Here is an 18,142-nt window from a genome sequence, read left to right as displayed (position 1 = left end):
GATCGAGGACAGCAATATTGCATTCTTTATCTCCATTATCATTCGCTACTACAGCAAACTCATAACAGATTGAATATTGAAAGAATTTAGAAAATCAAGAAGAATCGAGATATCAAGGAACTTTTTTCGTTCAACAATGAATATCACTAAACTGAAAGACCTTTTGGAATTAGTAGCTTTATCAAGAACCAGTTTTATTACCAAAAATTATCCAGTAGCACCTGTGGGTGCCAAGGGTACATTTGGAGGCACTTTAGTGGCACAATCTTTATTATCCTCATTAAACACTGTACCTAAAGATTTTATTCCAATATCATTGCACTGTTATTTCATATATGGCGGGAATCCAAATGAAATGATTCAATATGATGTCAAAAGTTTGAGAAATGGAAGAAACTTCATTCATAAACAGGTTGATGCTTACCAATTTAACAAATTAATATTTTCGTCAATGATATTATTTTCTAGAGATAAAAATCCGAAAACGACCATTGAGCATCGTACTGATGGTGATAATGATAATGATGATGACAAAGTTAAATATCATAAAACAGTTAGTCATAGAGTAACAAATAAAAGACAATTTCAAAAAGCCAGTGAATTGTTTAAAAAAGATATTCTCAATAATGAAATCAATTTAAAAAAATTCCAAAGATTGAATCAAAGGTTCAATGACCCAACTTATTTGAAAAAAGTTCATGAATCATTTGAGATGCATCCATTAGAATATAAGTTCCCATTAGACATATTCAAACCTGATAGGAAAGAATATTCTAAATGCTTAGAATATTTTGTTAGAGTAAGAGAGGATTCTATAAAAATTCCACCATCTCCTAACCTACATGTACAAGACCATCCAGAAAATGAACTAATAACTCCCGAGAATGACCCAAGATACAATTATGTTGCATTTGCATACCTATCAGACTCATATTTGCTACTGACCTTACCGTATTTCCATGGATTACCAATGTATTCGCATACATTCAGTGTATCCTTAGATCACACAATATATTTCCATCATTTACCAAAAGTCAATGATTGGTTAAGATTGCAGTTACACAATATAAGATCGGTATCTGACCGCCATTTAATTCAATGTGAACATTATGATGCTCAAAGTGGCCAAATTGTGGCGTCTGTCTCACAAGAGGGACTTGTTATTTATCCACCAGTGTCACATATTAAAGCACGTTTATAAAACTCCTGCATGACCCACCTTTCCCCTCTTCAACTCCTTTCCCCTACATTTTCATATGACCACTCCACATATCTATATCCTTATCTACATCTATCTATCTATCCATCTATCCGTCTATCCATCCATCCATCTATCTATCTATCTATCTATCTATCTACTATTTAATATTCACTCTACCTTTATTAAATGATTCAAAAAAATTCAATAAACGACTGTTTTTCTTCTCTTTTTTCTTTTTTGCTCATAAAAGGAAAGAAAGTGAAAAAAAAAAAACAAAAAAAAATTCAGGAAAGGGAAAAGAAAACGAAGCCAAGAAAAGAAAAAGATCAATTGTACAACGTAGAGACAGAGGAATGCACACAAGAACACAAGAACTTATAGTTATTACATAACATCTTCACACATCCAACAAAGAGTATTGTTTAAACAGATATTGACTTTTAATCACTTCCATCGACTTTTATCCACTCACCTAAATATATCTATACTGAAATGACAGACACAGGACTCCCTGAACATTGGACTATCAGATACAGTAAATCCAAAAAAAGAGAATACTTTTTCAACAGTGAAACCAAGAAATCACAATGGGAAGCACCTGCCAATACAGACATCAATCAACTGAAAAAGTTCCTGACTACGAATCCAACTAAAGTCCATTGTCTTCATATCCTTATTAAGCACAAAGATTCTCGGAGACCTGCATCACATAGATCAACTAAGATAACTATATCCAAGGAGGATGCAATTAAAGAATTACAAGAGATTCAAGGAAGACTGAATTATGGTAATGAAGAAGAAACCTCGAAAAAGACAGAAGACAGTAGCGAGAAGGAGGATGTTAGTAGTGGTCGCAGTGCTGGTACTAAAGACAATGTGGATAAGACAGTTCATCATAAAGACAAAGATTCATTCGAGAATATTGCACGCGAAAGATCTGATTGCTCATCTTATAAAAGAGGTGGTGATCTTGGATGGTTTGGGCGCGGAGAAATGCAGCCAAGCTTCGAAAAAGTTGCATTCTCTTTGCCTATTGGTAAGATCAGTGACATTGTCGAGACTGACAGTGGTGTTCACTTAATTAAAAGAATTGGTTAAACTCCAAACAACCATTATATACATACATACATATATATATATGTATATGCATATAGATTTCCATATTATAAGCAAATAATAATATTACTGTAATGACAAGATACAAACGCACATAACTAACATCAAAGTAGATGTCACTGCAATGGTGGTTTCTCTCTCTGGTATCTCTCTCTATCTCTCTCTCTCTTGATAGTAACAACAAAATTTTCCTATGGAATTTACAATGAAGTTGAATTGCAAAGAACAAAAAAAAAAAATACAAAAAACAAGAGAGACCAACTTTCCATAAAGAAGATAATAATTTAAGCTAATAAACACAAAAAAGAAGAAGAAGAAGAAGAAGAATGTGAACAATTGATCAATCACTAAATACAAGGGTCTAGCCATATCAATATACATATAATCATAAAGGTATAAACCTACACAAAGACAGGTAGGAAGTGATTATTCTTCTACTACGTACATACATCTTCTTTTTCTGGATATTTTTTCTAGTCGTCTGTTTGGTTAACTAATAATTAGGGACAAAAAAAACAACACGCATCGTTATATGAATTTATAGTAAACTCCACGTCAGCATACAACTTCAATATGGAAAGAAAACTGAATAGAACAGCTGCTTTAAAGAAAAGATTATCCTCTTCTTCACTTTCTAAGCTTTTCAAAAAGCGTGCTAAGAAGAGATCTCATAATGACATCTCTGATGATTCGGAAGATAAGTATTCTGATTCAGATAGCTATTATGATAGCCATGACAATGAAAATGATATACAAGTCCAAGACACTAAACGTCGTCGTTTAGATGATAACAAAAAATCGACTGTTGATGATCAACATGAACAATTTTTGATTCATGAAAGAGAATATGATGAAGCTTTACCAAAAGAATTAAGAAAATACAGACCGAAGGGATTCCCGTTAAACTTACCCCCAAAGGATAGACCAATAAGAATATATGCAGATGGTGTCTTTGACCTTTTCCATCTTGGTCATATGAAACAACTGGAGCAATGCAAAAAATCTTTCCCCAATGTGGTTCTAATCTGTGGGATACCAAACGATAAAATTACCCACAAATTGAAAGGTTTAACAGTCTTGACTGATAAACAACGTTGCGAGACCCTAATGCATTGTAAATGGGTCGATGAAGTTATACCGGATGCTCCATGGTGTGTTACCCCTGAATTCTTACAAAAACATAAAATCGATTATGTAGCCCATGATGATATTCCTTACGTGAGTGGGGACAACGACGATATCTATAAACCTATTAAACAGATGGGTAAATTCTTAACAACTCAAAGAACCGATGGTATCTCTACAAGTGATATTATCACTAAAATTATTAGGGACTATGATAAATATTTAATGAGAAACTTCGCAAGAGGTGCAACAAGACAAGAGTTGAATGTGTCGTGGTTGAAAAAAAATGAATTGGAATTTAAGAAACATATCCAAGATTTCAGATCGTATTTCAAGAAAAACCAACAGTTGTTGAATAATTCGTCAAAGGATTTATATTTTGAAGTTAGAGAAATTTTATTAAGGAAAACATTAGGCAACAATTTGTATTCCAAATTGACTGGCGGAAACTCTGATGAATCTTTCAGTTTACGAAAGTTCATTAATGAGAAAAGAAGACAAAAAAACATCAAAAATAAAGACGAAGAGGAAGAAGATGAACTTATCATCCCCAAATCGCCAGCGACTGAATTTGCAGAAAAATTTACAGGAGAAGTACCATCTGTTATTCATTCTGAAAGAGAAAATGAGGAAGAAGAAAATACTGATGACCATGAAAGTCAATACCGTGACAGTAATAGTGAGAATGAGAATAAATCTGGAATTCAGGAAGAAAACAAAGTTGAAACTTCAGAAGAAACTAATGATGATGATCACTCTGACAACTAATAATATTTAGTTCACATTTACTAATGCGTTATACACATTCTCAAGTACAAATAAATGAGTCCACACACACATATATTTATGTCCTTTCATCAAAAACGAAATATGTATCATTATGATTGATGTAAATAATAGTAATAATAAAAATAAAACATTTTTTTTTTAAAAAAAAAAAACAAAGCACAGGTGTTAATTAAAGATCTCCACTATATAAGTAGATATATTGATTATCGGTATATTTAAAAAGGATTGTTAAATTTTTACAGAAATACAGACAGATCCTTATTCATTTACTTTCAGTGGAATTAGTAGTTGGCTTCTTTTTCTTCTTTGTATCAATGACCTCAACTTTTACATCTTGTAGACCTTTTTCAGCTAATAATTGCTGTATATAACTTTCTACACTTTCGATAACGTCACCTTGAATAACAATTTCTTCCTTCTTTTCAGCATTCTTAGATACAGAACAACCTGTAGCAAATTTAGATGCAAAAGTCTTTGCTAACTTCTTCATATCAATCTCAAAGACTTCAAGACCTTGAATAGCAACAATAAATTTCCTCTTAGTTCTTGCTTCTCTTTTAATAATGACTTTAGATGACAATTTCTTGGCCAATTCTCTTTGCTCTTTGTTTTCTTCTCTCTTTTGTAATTTTAGAAGATCTGCTTCCAACTTATTCTCTCTTTCCTCACCGATACTAGATTCTACTAGCTTCTTACCTAAATTAGTGACTTCATCATCGCCTGAATCACCATATAATTTAGCGTATAAATCTGGATGTGTTTCATTTAACCATTTCTTACAACGCTTCAATTTACCTGAGAATTCACAATAGTCTGGTGGGTAGGAACAAACTTCACAATAAATAACTTCTTTCAATCCAGACATAATAATAATGTTTTCGTTATTTCTGTTTGTCTTTTTTATTTATTTATTTTTTTTTTTTCACCTATATTGACAAATAATATACAAGATCGTAATTTTTATCCTTAAAACTTGTATATTTAATCAGTGATTCCTATAAACCTTTTACCAACAGCGAAAGTGGAGTGACAAAATATTTTAACAGCTCTTTCTTTATATCCAAAGCTTAATGATTTTTGAATAATTACAGCCTAAACTTTTTTCTTATTTCTCCTCTTAGATTTCATTTTATTTAATTTAATTTTTTTTTGCTTTTCGCACTCTTTCGATTTTCTCACTAAATAAAAAAGAGAGCCTCTTTGTGTGTTTAACGCAGCGTATAAATACAATCATCTATTCTTTTATACACACATTCGTCTATACAACTGTATATCCTTTTGTCTATATATATATATATATATATATATATATATGGTACAGTTCAGTCTAGTTAGAAGAAGCATGTTTAACTCTTTTCTTTGCATGTTTTCTTAATTCTTGATCCATTAAATCTCTGATCCTATGCGCACCTGCAATCCCAATAGCCAAAACACTCTCTAGTCTATCTAGTGGAATCTTATCTTCTACCAGTAACAATGACAGTTTCTCGCTTTTTCCCACGACACCTAAAGTCACTGAACTCATAGCATTTTCTTCTAATGAATTGACATCTAATAAAGGTGTAGTATCATAAAGCCCTACCGTTACACCACTTATATACTCCCACATGGCAATACCAGCATCCACTAACGCAAGAGTGATACCATTGATTAAGGATCCCATTATACCACCGTCTTGTTGTAGAACATGTACCTCGATATCTATCATGGTTCTAGGATATATGTGTAACATTATAGCCTTTTCAAAAGTTCTTACTAGAGAGGTTTGAATCTCAAGCACTCTTCTTTCATTTTTATGCGAGCTCTTGGACCTTTCAAATTTGGAGAATTGGGTAATGTTTGTGGTGACTCTTAAAGTTGCCTTATTTGGATCTAATTGGGATCTAGTGTTTGGTTCCTTTGGTCCCTTTACTAAGGTGATGATTTTATTATTGCCCTGTTCTAAGTATGAAGACCCATCTGATGCATGGGGGTGTGTATTGATTGAACTTTCAAAACGACGTAATTCATTCCAACGACGACCATCAAGACGTAATCCTTCTGGAGAGTATATTTCTAAACGTGACATAGCTAATTATTTCTTTTAGTTTCTCTTCTTTGATGTACTATGGTCTATTATATTTTATTATATTATGTGAACCAAGACCAGTTTTCTTCTTTTTTTTTTTTTTGTTTTTTTAAGATCTATCAGATTAATATTGGCTATTAAGATATTTGCTTATTGCTATTATTCCAATATAGGGGCGCTACATATATGAAACCATATACATATCTATATAGAGATACCCTCTGTATTTAGCATATGTTAAAATCAATACTTTAAACATTTGATTAAATGAAAAAAAAAAACTAACAAGAGAATAAGAAAAAAAATTGATGTAATCTGAAAAAAAAATTGTATGCTGAAGAGATCGAGCTGGGATAAGATGAGGTGTCTGAACACGTAAATACACACACACACACACACATACCTACATACATACATACATATATACTAGATGCTATTTGCACAGTATTAAAACACTAGTATGACTATACCATTAGATCTTGAATAAATTGTCCAATAATATATACATTAGTCAAGAAAAATCCAATGGATGCAAATAATAGATTTGGATAAAAGACATTTAACCCTAAAAATTCCAAATTATAACCTTGTTGTAACCAGACTGCTTGCGTGCTGACCCACAATATAATCATTGGGATGCCATCCCATTTCCAGTCCATTTTTTTGTTGTCAACTATTACAAATGGTAAGAAAATAATATACCAGATAAAATATTGTGATGTGCAGACTTTATTAAACGTTACAAATGAAAAAGTTTGTATGAATATAATCTTTAAAAGATTTAGGAATTGATCAGATTTAGTGATAACATCATTACTTTTATATTTATTTCTATCTTCAACTTTTTGATAAAGGATGTGATAAGGTAGCCATACCCCGCATATTATTATGGTGATGAAAAATTGTGGTAAGAATGCAAATGTAGCTAAGGAAAACCTTGTTGAATCCATTGTTGATGTATAATATAGCAAAACGTTCCAAACTGAAAAATTGTGTCTATGATCGATTCTTATAATGTGATACAGCCAAGCTTCCTGTAGATACGAATCTCCGTATAAGTAGTACATTCCACATGTAGTTAAAGTCAATGTAAATAATGAAATCATACCAAAATTAACAAAATTTAAAATGGCTTCAGTATTAATATTAATATTATTCTTATTCTTGTTAGTTTCTATACTTCTACTATGTGATGACGATACTAACAAATAGAAAGATATTGGGCCACAATATATTATGGGATAGATCTTGAAATGTATACTTAATCCATATAATATACCAGACAAAATGATATGTCCCTTATGCATGAGATAAAAAGTTGATATTATTAAGAAACATAATAAAGTTTCGCAGTTTCCTCTAGTACTGATAGTGATAACAAATGGATTCATTAACCAAATTGAAGAGACATAAAAATATATTTTATTAATGGAAAAATTCTGATTAGTTTTGGAATCCGATAAAGTAGATTTCAACAATTTGATCAATATCACTCCAGTTATGATATCAAATGCAATGAAGAGGATCTTTGCAACATGAAACCAATTGAACCAATGGTTAAGTAAAACGATCCAAGCTAAGAGTGGCGTGTACCTGTAAGTATCCCTATCGAACGGAGATCCATTTTTCATGAAAATATATTTTGAAGCATCGTTAAATACATGGTAATCAATATCTGTGTATTTCACTTTAAAATGGCTGTCTTGATATATCCCATATGCAAAAAATAAAAGACGTAAAACCATTGATAGTATAATTAATAGTTTAAAATAATCTGTTGATTTAGACACAACTGTTCGTTTATATTTTTCCATTTTTAAAGAAAAAAAAGTAGCAACAGTAACTCCTTATTTATTTATTTATTTATTTATCATTCTTTCTAATAATACATAGAACATACAATATATTTATAATTTGATTCTTCATACCCTCTCTTGAATTCTCTTTTCTTCCAAGTATTTTTCAATCATCTATCTATATTTAATTCTTTAAAATAACTAAATAGAAATATTAACAAACTAAATAAAATAGAATAAAATAAAAAAAAAAAAAACAAACAAACCAAAAAAGCAAAATAAAAGAGATAACGTATATCTCACACAAGAAACCTACAATCAACTATACAAATATAGTATATTACGGTTCACATCAATAAGATATAAAAAGAGACGAAGTGGCCGTATACAACGAAGTTAAATATGAGTGAAAATACTAACATTGATTCTCCTACTGCCACTATTACCAACACCACTGGTGTGACAAACAAGAAGAAAAACGAAAATGAAAATACAGAATTAAAGCAGTTGAGTTATGAAGAAGTTATTGAGTGCATTCAACAAAATAAAGAAGTGCCCAATCTGATCAATGTTCCAGATATTGTCCTTTCTAGTGATATGATAAGCAAATCCAGCTTACCTGTTAGACACAAACCATGGGAAATGAAAAAAAACAAGTTAACGATTACAACCGGTGCAGATATAAATACAGATACGTATAGTGACAACAGTAGTACCACTGCTACTAAATTAACTGACTAATCAATTATTGTGAGAGAGGGCGGAAAGGAGAGAATCAACTACCAATATGTTATATTATATTAACAGGAGTAGTAGCAAGGAACTCAATTTATTTACAAAGGGATAATGTATTCACCCGGACTGTACAATGTGATCACGTGACTAGATCGAAAACAGAAATTTCCACAGTTAAGAAAGAAACTGAAAGAGATAAAGACAATGACAAGAAATAACAAGCTAACGCAAAGTGCTAATAATAATAATAATAATAATAATAATAATAATAATAATAATAATAATAAGGACTTGTTAGGTAAGTTAGATGGAGAAGAGAAGAATTCTACAGAAGAACTAGCAAGAGAGAAAAAAAAATAAACTAAGCAAAATTAATTAGAGGGATGGATAATAAAATAAAATTATTAAGAAGCATAATTCCGTTGATACTGAATGTATCACATTATATGACAGATATAATATATTTACTATATTATTTTGAAAGAATAAACATCACGTCAATCAACAAAGATTATCGAATCCAATTAACTAAAAAAATAATAATATTGAGAGAACAGTTCCGTGAATTATTAAATAAAGGATCAACAATAGAAATTACAAATAGTGAGGAGATAAGCAATAATAATAACAACAGTAATAATAATAATAATACAAAGAAGGAGAAGGAGAAGGGGAAGGAGAAGGGGAAGGAGAAGGAGACTAATGAAAAGAGTTGGAAAGATGAGATGGATGAGATTATTAAGTTTCGGAGAATGTTAAATGATCAAGATTTGCTAAGTCTATTACATGACATAATCCGAGATGTAATGAATAAGTACATAACAAACAACGACAACGAAATCAAATTAAAGAACCAGATAAATAATTGTGAGATTGGATTGCACAATATAATAAATTTTCTGAATGGTGTAATCGATACGAGTAATAACGACATAATATATGACGATAATATAAACAGGATACTAAATGAAGAATTAATAAATTCCTGGAGGGTAGAATTGGATTTATTTAATTGTTTGATCTTTGATATTTTCACACATGAGCCAAAGATAATCAAATCGTTCAACGAAAGATATCAATGTAAGATAAGTGAAAGTGATTTATCCAAGGGTGATACCTTTATTAAATTTATAACATGGTTAAAGGATGAGGAAGTATTTGATGGTTCATTAAATCTGTGACAAGTAAATAAAAACGGAAAGGGAAACAAAAAAAAAAGAGAGAAATAATTGTGTTTACTATATATACATATACATATACATGTGTATCCTAAGATATGTGTGTGTATTTTTTTAGCAACATTAACATAGTATCTTATACGAGATATCTAATATACTACGGTTATAACATCATGGCTGTACAAACAGTAAAGTGAGGATTCTTCTTTAAAGAAAAGAACCAGAAGAAGAAAAATAAAAAAAAAAAAAGAAAAAGAGAGAGAGAGAAAAGGAAAAAAAACGAGAACAAACGAAGGGAAATGGAAAAAAACCAGAAAAAGAGATAAAGAGGAAAATAAAACCACGTAGTAAGAAGTATATAATATTGTATTACTTGTTAGAGAACATAGGTAGTTACCAACACTAGCGAGTAACATTATCTCCATTTCTGCTGGACTACACAACCACAACTTAACTATAGACAACTGTTTTTAACTTAAAAAAACAGCAAACATTTACTCCAGGGAAATATAATAGAAGATAAAGTATTCTTTATTATTATTATTATTATTATCATTATCGAAATTTGGGAGGTCAAAAATAGAAGACATAATAAAACAAAACAAAACAAAATAGAATAAAAAGTATAAAAGAAAAAGCAAAACTACAGGATGAACAACTTTATAACTGAGAAGTTCACATTACCAATAGATTATGAATCTCAAAGAGATACATACAAGAGACAAATACTACTAGTGCTTGTTGGATGTTTAACATCCTGTATAGTTGGATTCATTACTCAATCTATTCTACAACTACTAATATGCTACTTATGTTTTATATTCGTTACTTGTGTATTAATACTGCCACCATATCAGTCATACTGTAGAAGGAAATTACAATGGGTGGAACCTGTTGAAATAAAGATCAGCAATTGATAATAGCAGAAAGCAAAAATTGTAGATAGAAAACCATAGACAGAGAGACTGTAGAGTCCCGTAGAAGTCGTCCGCAATTATGTGTAATATGGTATATAAACACACACACATACACACACACACATATATATATATATATATATGTGTATATATTTATTATATATGTTTATTTTGAATATAATAGTAATATCAGTAATAATAATAATAATGATAATGATGATAATCTGATGTAATAAACACGTTATTTACTTAACTGAATTGTATTGAGTGGACACAATTAGAAATTTAAAGGGACGGGTTTCCGGGAGGAAAAAAAAAAAAAAACCAAAAAACTGGAAAAACTTTGTTCACGTGAGCAGCACGTGACAATACATCTGGACACCCACGGAATCCACTTGTCCTGTTAAAAAAAAACAAGGTGATTCCAACAAAGTGGAAGCTGTGGAGCAACACCCAAATGGGGAAAAAAAACCACTAAAAAAATGTATCAGGTATCTCTCCCTTTGCCTTCAAACTTTTTGTCTCCGCCTTGTCCCTCTCCCCATTTCATCTCAACACACACACACAAAAAAAAAAAAAGAAGTAAAGTTAAAATAAAGTGAAAATCTGACAGGAAACCGCTTGGGAATCCACTAATTCTCGCCCAAAACAAACACAAAAACAGAAACAGATCATCAAACAAATCAACATCATGTTTTCTCTCTTTTATTCTTTTTCCAAAATATCCAAATGTGATTTCAACAATCCTCTCAATTCAATTACACACGAGTGGTAAATTGAGTAGAAGTTTGGGCCTTCTGTTTTTATTCTCTCTTCAATAATAATAACAACACACACACATGCACTCATACAACACAAACACAAACACATACACATACCCTCTCTCTTTTTCTTTTAATATGGAAGAGAAGGAAGGAGGGGAAGGAGGAAGTAAAATAGAATGATCAGTAACGTCTGAGACGTATTACATCTGGTTTTTTATTAGGATTCTTTTCTTTTTCTTCTTGTTTTTCCTCAACTTTCTATCAAAACTTCTCTTAATCTCATTCCTCAATTTGTTGTTCGTAATAATGATGTTAACAATAATAATAATAATAATAATAATAGTGACAGTAACAGTCGTGATAAAATTAGGTTTAGGTTGGTATTGTTGTGTACTATTATTATTCTCTTTCTTATTATTCTCTTTTATTTTTAATTCTTTTTTATTCTTGCTCTTATTCACTCAGTGTTAGCTCCTTTCCCTTCTTCTTTCTTGTAATATTGTGTCCCTCTCTTTATGTATCATTCTATCTCTGTCTCTTCTCTTCCTTAATATTTTCTTTTCTCTTCTTTCAAAAATATATATAAATATGGATGTTTTCAGTTTTGAAACTTGTGGTTGTATTCCCTTCATCTAGTTTATCCCTAAATTCAGCTCCTTCTTCTGTATTCATTCACGGTAGAAAGAAAACCATCCCACAAATACACAAACACGCTTTATAAAATTCAAAAATGGTCAGAGTCGCTATTAACGGTTTCGGTAGAATCGGTAGATTAGTTTTAAGAGTTGCTTTATCTAGAAAGAACATTGAAGTTGTTGCCATCAATGACCCATTCATTGCCAACGACTACGCCGCTTACATGTTCAAGTACGACTCTACCCACGGTAGATACCCAGGTGAAGTCTCTCACGATGACAAGCACTTAATCGTTGACGGTCACAAGATTGCTGTTTACCAAGAAAGAGACCCAGCTAACTTACCATGGGGTGCTTCTAACATCGACATTGCTATCGACTCCACTGGTGTCTTCAAGGAATTAGACACTGCTCAAAAGCACATTGACGCTGGTGCCAAGAAGGTCGTCATCACTGCTCCATCTGGTACTGCCCCAATGTTCGTCGTTGGTGTCAACGAAGACAAATACGCTGGTCAAACCATCGTTTCCAACGCCTCCTGTACCACTAACTGTTTAGCTCCATTAGCTAAGGTCATCAACGATGCTTTCGGTATTGAAGAAGGTTTAATGACCACTGTCCACTCCTTAACTGCTACCCAAAAGACTGTTGATGGTCCATCCCACAAGGACTGGAGAGGTGGTAGAACCGCTTCTGGTAACATCATCCCATCCTCCACTGGTGCTGCCAAGGCTGTCGGTAAGGTCTTACCAGAATTACAAGGTAAGTTAACCGGTATGGCTTTCAGAGTCCCAACTGTCGATGTCTCCGTTGTCGACTTAACTGTCAAGTTAGCCAAGGAAACCACCTACGATGAAATCAAGGCTACCGTCAAGGCTGCTGCTGAAGGTAAGTTAAAGGGTGTCTTAGGTTACACTGAAGACGCTGTTGTCTCCTCTGACTTCTTAGGTGACTCTCACTCTTCTATCTTCGATGCTGCTGCTGGTATCCAATTATCTCCAAAGTTCGTCAAGTTAGTCTCCTGGTACGATAACGAATACGGTTACTCCACCAGAGTCGTCGACTTAGTCGAACACGTTGCTGCTAACTAAGCATATCCTTAAAGATAATATCTCTTTTCGTAAGTTTTTTTTCTTTTATGTTTATGTTTATGTTTTTTATGTTCAGTAACTGTTTTTTAACGTATATGATTTCTCATTAGTTATAAAGTGTTTTTTGTAATTGACGAGTTTTTTATGTTTTTTCTTTCTTATATAACGATAACGATATTACTTATATAATTATATAAAGATAAAGAAATATAATAAATAAACTTATTAAATAGAGTTGTGTCTTATCTTGCATAACTTTTACCTACTTGCGAGCATATACATTGCCATTATTATATATACATGTACACGTAATATAAAGAAGAATATTTGTTACTTTTGCATCTCATTTCGTTTTTTCATTTCATTTCATTTTTTTTTTTCACAGTAACCTTTTTGTCGAAGCGTTATGTGCCCTGAACTATAACTTACACTACTCTCTGCAACAGAATTGATTTGACTACTCTGTGAATATTTATCCCACTTCCAATCAAAACCTGCGCTATATTTAGATTTCATATAGTTCAATACATACAATAAACAGCGTAAAGGTTCTCTACCACAAATGGTGTTGCCAGTAATATCCAAATATTTGTTCCATAGTTCAGGATCTCCACATTCTAAGACTTTCATAGCATACCTATCCAGGATTTCAATACTTGACCAAATAGGGATCTGATGATGCGACAATTTGCTTCTTGACGTCAGCATCTCGATCTCTGTCTCGTCGTCCATGGCCAATTGTAAATCCTCGATAGATCCAACGTAACCCGTATAATCGAATCTTCTCCCCCAATGACAGAAATCACTAGATATAATAATGTAACTGCTTGGATCCTCTTGTAAAAAGTCCCCTAAAATCTTTGCCAATCCATTATACATTGATTCCGACCCATGTGACATTAAGATAGGAACCACCTTAACCCTGATTGCTTCTCCCTTGTTTGCCTTTTCCTCCTCTGCTTCCTCATTGTTACCAGTCTTTGGAATTACATTACGACTCAATAATGTATTATAGAGTATAGGAAACTGCATCTCCAAAGAATGTTCCTCTAAATCAACATCTGGATCCATATACTGGAAAAGTTTGGGATATAGGCCGACCCATTTTTCAATCAACTCTGTATCAACAGGTAAATTTCCAAACGGTGTTTCTAAACGATGAAATCTAGTCAGCAGAACTTTGTCTTTGAAATACACATGATGTGACGGTCCAATAACAAATACTCGTACATCACCACTATCACCACTATCACCACTATCGCCAGCTGTGTCCCTGGATGTGTCTGTTTGTGAACTTTTATCCATATGATCTTTCTGATTGGAAAAGTTTTGGAAAGTTAATGATTGGTATGCAGACAACATGGTCTTTGAACAGTACTTATAACCTGCATGAGGCGATATGATGATACGTGTGCCATTTTTAGATGAGGAAGATACAGTTGGTATATTAAGTTGATTCTCTAAAATCTTCTTCTTTGATGGGTACCATGTACCTGAATGAGTAGCTAACCGTTCCATAACCATCTGTATGTACTCAAACAGTTTGATGTGAATATGTATAAGTATAGATATAAATATATACACTTGTTAATATTAAGTAGAAAATATTAAATTTTTGTTATTTTTTTTTTTGTTTTTGTTTTTAGTAGTTCCAGGTGAAGGTTAAGTAAAAACTAAGAAAGAATACGACTGTATAGTAAGATTAGTTAAACACTGTTTTCAACAAGAAGCAATTATATATAATATAGTGAAGTTTAGAAGCGTTGGGGGGTGAAAGTGGGCGGCGAGGGGGGGGGTGGAGAACGGAAGAAAGGAAAGGAGACATTTAAGCAGAAATAAAGAAGGAAAGAGAAAAAGGGAGACGAAGGAACTTACTTTTAATCAATATTCTAAGTCATGTCCATGTCGACACAGATAAATAAATACACAAAATAAGCAAAGTATACAAACAAATACAGATAACGTCTTGTTCAGACATAAGGATTTATCCCTTACCCTGCCAGATAGTCATCTCTCCCGCATCAAACCAAACCGTCTTTCCTGAAAAATATTCAATTATCAGTTTCCCCTTGTTCCTTTCCCATTCTTCTTCCACAATATACCGTGACAATCGTCAAAAAGCACAACGCCGCTACCACAGACAGTGGCGACGCTGTCTGTCCACCAGAACTGCCTCCCCTTTTCCTTTTCCTTTTCCTTCCCTCGAGCAACGCGAAAAGCAGGGAATTATCACAAAACAATACGTGTCTTTTTGCAGCACGCGTTTCGCAGAGATTTAATTATATTTCCCAATTGGGGAAAGTTCTTCTGCTTTATTACAAGAAAAGAAAGAAAAAGAGAGAGATCGGTAAAAGAAAAAAACACCAATACGTCTTCAACTTTGTATAGACTTTCTATGCTCGAACAAGATCTTTAGAGGCTTGGAGCATATAAGTGAATGAATTAAATTGGATTGGATTTCGTTAGGATGGATTGGGTTAAGTGGGCTGGATAATCATAAATCTCGACTGAAGAAAGGGTCTTTTCTGTGTGTGCACAAAGGTGTCGATTTACTCTAAGCCCTGGAGACAAGATAGTATGTGCATTTGTTTTCTTTTATGCTTTTTTTTTAATTTATATTCTTTTTGGGAAAAAATTTCTCTATTTAGTAAATGTTTGCCTTTCTGTAGATACTCCATCTTTTTTTTTTTTTCCAGAATTTTTTTTTTCGTTGCTACTTTTTATTCTTTCTATTAATAGTAACTATTAATTATAATTAACAGATACATCTTGTCATTTCGTTACCTGCTGGGTTATATATCTATTTTTGTACCAAAAATCTATAACAAACTAATTATTACATAGATGACGTATAAGCATACAAATATACACAGACGAACATAAATATATATCTATATATATATATATATACATATTTAAACATTACAGAGACTACACCTGCTTACATGTATCAGTTTGAAAAATGCGGCTATACGCTTTGAGGTCTTTCAAGCGTAACTATCATCTTTCTTAACCATCAAGAATTCTCATTTGATATATATATATATATATACATACCAAAAAATAGTCCACCTCATAAGTATAATAATTAAAAACACATACACGTATATATATATCAATACACGAGGAAAGCAACAAACACCGGAAAAATGGTACTTTCTATTAAAAATAATATTTTGCTGTCATTTCTTCTCATATCTACTCTACTTCAGACTTTTGTCAAAGCAGCAACCTCCACATGCAATCCACTATTCACCACTAATTGTCCCCCCGATAAAGCATTAGCTACTGGTTTCATCGAAGATTTCACAAAACAATCTGATTCCAAGTGGTTCAGTAGAGTAAGTAGCAGCCAGGGAAAGGTAACTTTTGACTCCACTAATGGTCTAGGTCTAATCCTTGCCAAAAGAGGTGACAACCCATCCTACGATTCCAATTTCTATATCATGTACGGTAAAGTTCAGGTATTAATGCAGACTGCTCCAGGTGTTGGTATCGTGTCATCCTTTTTCTTACAGAGTGACGACGGGGATGAAATCGATCTTGAATGGTTAGGAGGTGACACCACTCAATTCCAATCAAACTATTTCTCGAAGGGAAATGTCACTACTTATGATAGAGGTGAATTTCACGGAGTGCAAACACCTGCTCAAATGTTCCATAACTATACCATTGACTGGTCAATGGAACAGACTACTTGGTCGCTTGATGGTACCGTGGTGAGAACTCTGCTTAATACCACATCTCAAGGGTACCCACAAACTCCAATGTCAATCAAATTCGGTATCTGGGCTGGTGGTGATCCATCTAATGCCCCAGGAACCATCGAATGGGCCGGTGGTATCACAGATTACTCTGCTGGTCCATTCACCATGTATGTTAAACAAATTATTGTCACTGATTATTCTACTGGTGAAAGTTATTCATACGATGGGACCTCTGGTTCATGGGAATCAATTGTTGCCAAAGATGGGAAGGTTAATGGTCGTTATTCTGAGGCTCAAACTGAATTTAATGAATTGGCTGCAGGTGTAAGTCTTTCATACAGTTCTTCTTCTTCTTCTTCTACTGCTTCTTCTTCTACTGCTTCTTCTTCTACTGCTTCTTCTTCTTCTTCTTCTTCCACCTCTTTATCATCCTCAACAGTTTCCCAAACACATATTTCCTCTTCTGTTTCTTCTTCTACATCTTCTTCTGCATCTTCTACATCTTCTTTGTCTCATACTTCTTCAACCGTTTCCCGAACACATGGTTCCTCTTCTATTTTATCATCATTATTAACATCTTCTTCTTCCAAGCCCTCTTCATCTACTACTAAATCCATAAATCCACCACATGAAACAATAGCTACCACTTTGTCTTCCTCTTCTCCCTCTTCAAAAGATACAACTCAAAAAACTTCACCCACCACTACCGCTAGCTCCAAATCTGTCTCTACATCAAAAGAACTTTCGTATACAGTAAGCACACATTCAGGTAATATTGGTTCCAATTTATCTAGTCCAATCTTTAATGTTTGTCTACTAATTCTATCTTTCTTCATGCATTAAAATATTCTTACTTTTATATTTTCCTTTTCTATCTTAACATTATAACGTTTTAAACTTATTTTCTTATTCGTTCATAATATAATTATTCAATTATATAGAAAAAAAAATAGACCTATATAATAATAATCAATAGTTTTTTCTCCATTACATATAACCACAGATAAGTACACACACACA

The 18,142-nt window shown here is 32.7% G+C and overlaps 12 protein-coding genes across 12 annotated transcripts; 8 read left to right on the top strand and 4 right to left on the bottom strand.

Annotated features, from left to right (window-relative positions):
- Positions 1-136: 136 nt before the first annotated feature.
- On the top strand, positions 137-1,201 carry TES1 (palmitoyl-CoA hydrolase; the record flags this gene model as incomplete). Its single annotated transcript, XM_064859628.1, has 1 exon — positions 137-1,201. One exon carries the CDS (start codon positions 137-139, stop codon positions 1,199-1,201), a length of 1,065 nt encoding a protein of 354 aa, XP_064713584.1.
- Positions 1,202-1,693: 492 nt separating this feature from the next.
- On the top strand, positions 1,694-2,299 carry ESS1 (peptidylprolyl isomerase ESS1; the record flags this gene model as incomplete). The annotated part of the gene is made up of 1 exon (XM_064859627.1): positions 1,694-2,299. One exon carries the CDS (start codon positions 1,694-1,696, stop codon positions 2,297-2,299), a length of 606 nt encoding a protein of 201 aa, XP_064713583.1.
- Positions 2,300-2,890: 591 nt separating this feature from the next.
- Positions 2,891-4,210, top strand: PCT1 (choline-phosphate cytidylyltransferase; the record flags this gene model as incomplete). The annotated part of the gene is made up of 1 exon (XM_064859626.1): positions 2,891-4,210. One exon carries the CDS (start codon positions 2,891-2,893, stop codon positions 4,208-4,210), a length of 1,320 nt encoding a protein of 439 aa, XP_064713582.1.
- Positions 4,211-4,493: 283 nt separating this feature from the next.
- Positions 4,494-5,096, bottom strand: TMA22 (Tma22p; the record flags this gene model as incomplete). The annotated part of the gene is made up of 1 exon (XM_064859625.1): positions 4,494-5,096. The coding sequence occupies one exon, from the start codon at positions 5,094-5,096 to the stop codon at positions 4,494-4,496; it is 603 nt and encodes a 200-aa protein (XP_064713581.1).
- A 462-nt stretch (positions 5,097-5,558) lies between these two features.
- On the bottom strand, positions 5,559-6,299 carry SKI6 (exosome non-catalytic core subunit SKI6; the record flags this gene model as incomplete). The annotated part of the gene is made up of 1 exon (XM_064859624.1): positions 5,559-6,299. One exon carries the CDS (start codon positions 6,297-6,299, stop codon positions 5,559-5,561), a length of 741 nt encoding a protein of 246 aa, XP_064713580.1.
- A 464-nt stretch (positions 6,300-6,763) lies between these two features.
- GPI14 (glycosylphosphatidylinositol-alpha 1,4 mannosyltransferase I) lies at positions 6,764-8,113 on the bottom strand (the record flags this gene model as incomplete). The annotated part of the gene is made up of 1 exon (XM_064859623.1): positions 6,764-8,113. The coding sequence occupies one exon, from the start codon at positions 8,111-8,113 to the stop codon at positions 6,764-6,766; it is 1,350 nt and encodes a 449-aa protein (XP_064713579.1).
- A 384-nt stretch (positions 8,114-8,497) lies between these two features.
- PWA37_003084 (uncharacterized protein) lies at positions 8,498-8,836 on the top strand (the record flags this gene model as incomplete). Its single annotated transcript, XM_064859622.1, has 1 exon — positions 8,498-8,836. The coding sequence occupies one exon, from the start codon at positions 8,498-8,500 to the stop codon at positions 8,834-8,836; it is 339 nt and encodes a 112-aa protein (XP_064713578.1).
- Positions 8,837-9,213: 377 nt separating this feature from the next.
- CAL4 (Cal4p) lies at positions 9,214-10,011 on the top strand (the record flags this gene model as incomplete). Its single annotated transcript, XM_064859621.1, has 1 exon — positions 9,214-10,011. One exon carries the CDS (start codon positions 9,214-9,216, stop codon positions 10,009-10,011), a length of 798 nt encoding a protein of 265 aa, XP_064713577.1.
- A 647-nt stretch (positions 10,012-10,658) lies between these two features.
- SPC1 (signal peptidase complex subunit SPC1) lies at positions 10,659-10,925 on the top strand (the record flags this gene model as incomplete). Its single annotated transcript, XM_064859620.1, has 1 exon — positions 10,659-10,925. One exon carries the CDS (start codon positions 10,659-10,661, stop codon positions 10,923-10,925), a length of 267 nt encoding a protein of 88 aa, XP_064713576.1.
- A 1,494-nt stretch (positions 10,926-12,419) lies between these two features.
- TDH2 (glyceraldehyde-3-phosphate dehydrogenase (phosphorylating) TDH2) lies at positions 12,420-13,415 on the top strand (the record flags this gene model as incomplete). The annotated part of the gene is made up of 1 exon (XM_064859619.1): positions 12,420-13,415. The coding sequence occupies one exon, from the start codon at positions 12,420-12,422 to the stop codon at positions 13,413-13,415; it is 996 nt and encodes a 331-aa protein (XP_064713575.1).
- Positions 13,416-13,781: 366 nt separating this feature from the next.
- Positions 13,782-14,939, bottom strand: MHO1 (Mho1p; the record flags this gene model as incomplete). The annotated part of the gene is made up of 1 exon (XM_064859618.1): positions 13,782-14,939. One exon carries the CDS (start codon positions 14,937-14,939, stop codon positions 13,782-13,784), a length of 1,158 nt encoding a protein of 385 aa, XP_064713574.1.
- Positions 14,940-16,564: 1,625 nt separating this feature from the next.
- CRH1 (transglycosylase) lies at positions 16,565-17,965 on the top strand (the record flags this gene model as incomplete). The annotated part of the gene is made up of 1 exon (XM_064859617.1): positions 16,565-17,965. The coding sequence occupies one exon, from the start codon at positions 16,565-16,567 to the stop codon at positions 17,963-17,965; it is 1,401 nt and encodes a 466-aa protein (XP_064713573.1).
- Positions 17,966-18,142: the final 177 nt, after the last annotated feature.

Source organism: Arxiozyma heterogenica (genome assembly GCF_036370985.1).
Source record: "Arxiozyma heterogenica strain weizmannii chromosome Unknown scaffold_26, whole genome shotgun sequence".
Classification (NCBI taxonomy): Eukaryota; Fungi; Ascomycota; class Saccharomycetes; order Saccharomycetales; family Saccharomycetaceae; genus Arxiozyma; species Arxiozyma heterogenica.
Note: the sequence above shows the minus strand (reverse complement) of the source record. Positions and strands in the feature narration are given on the sequence as shown.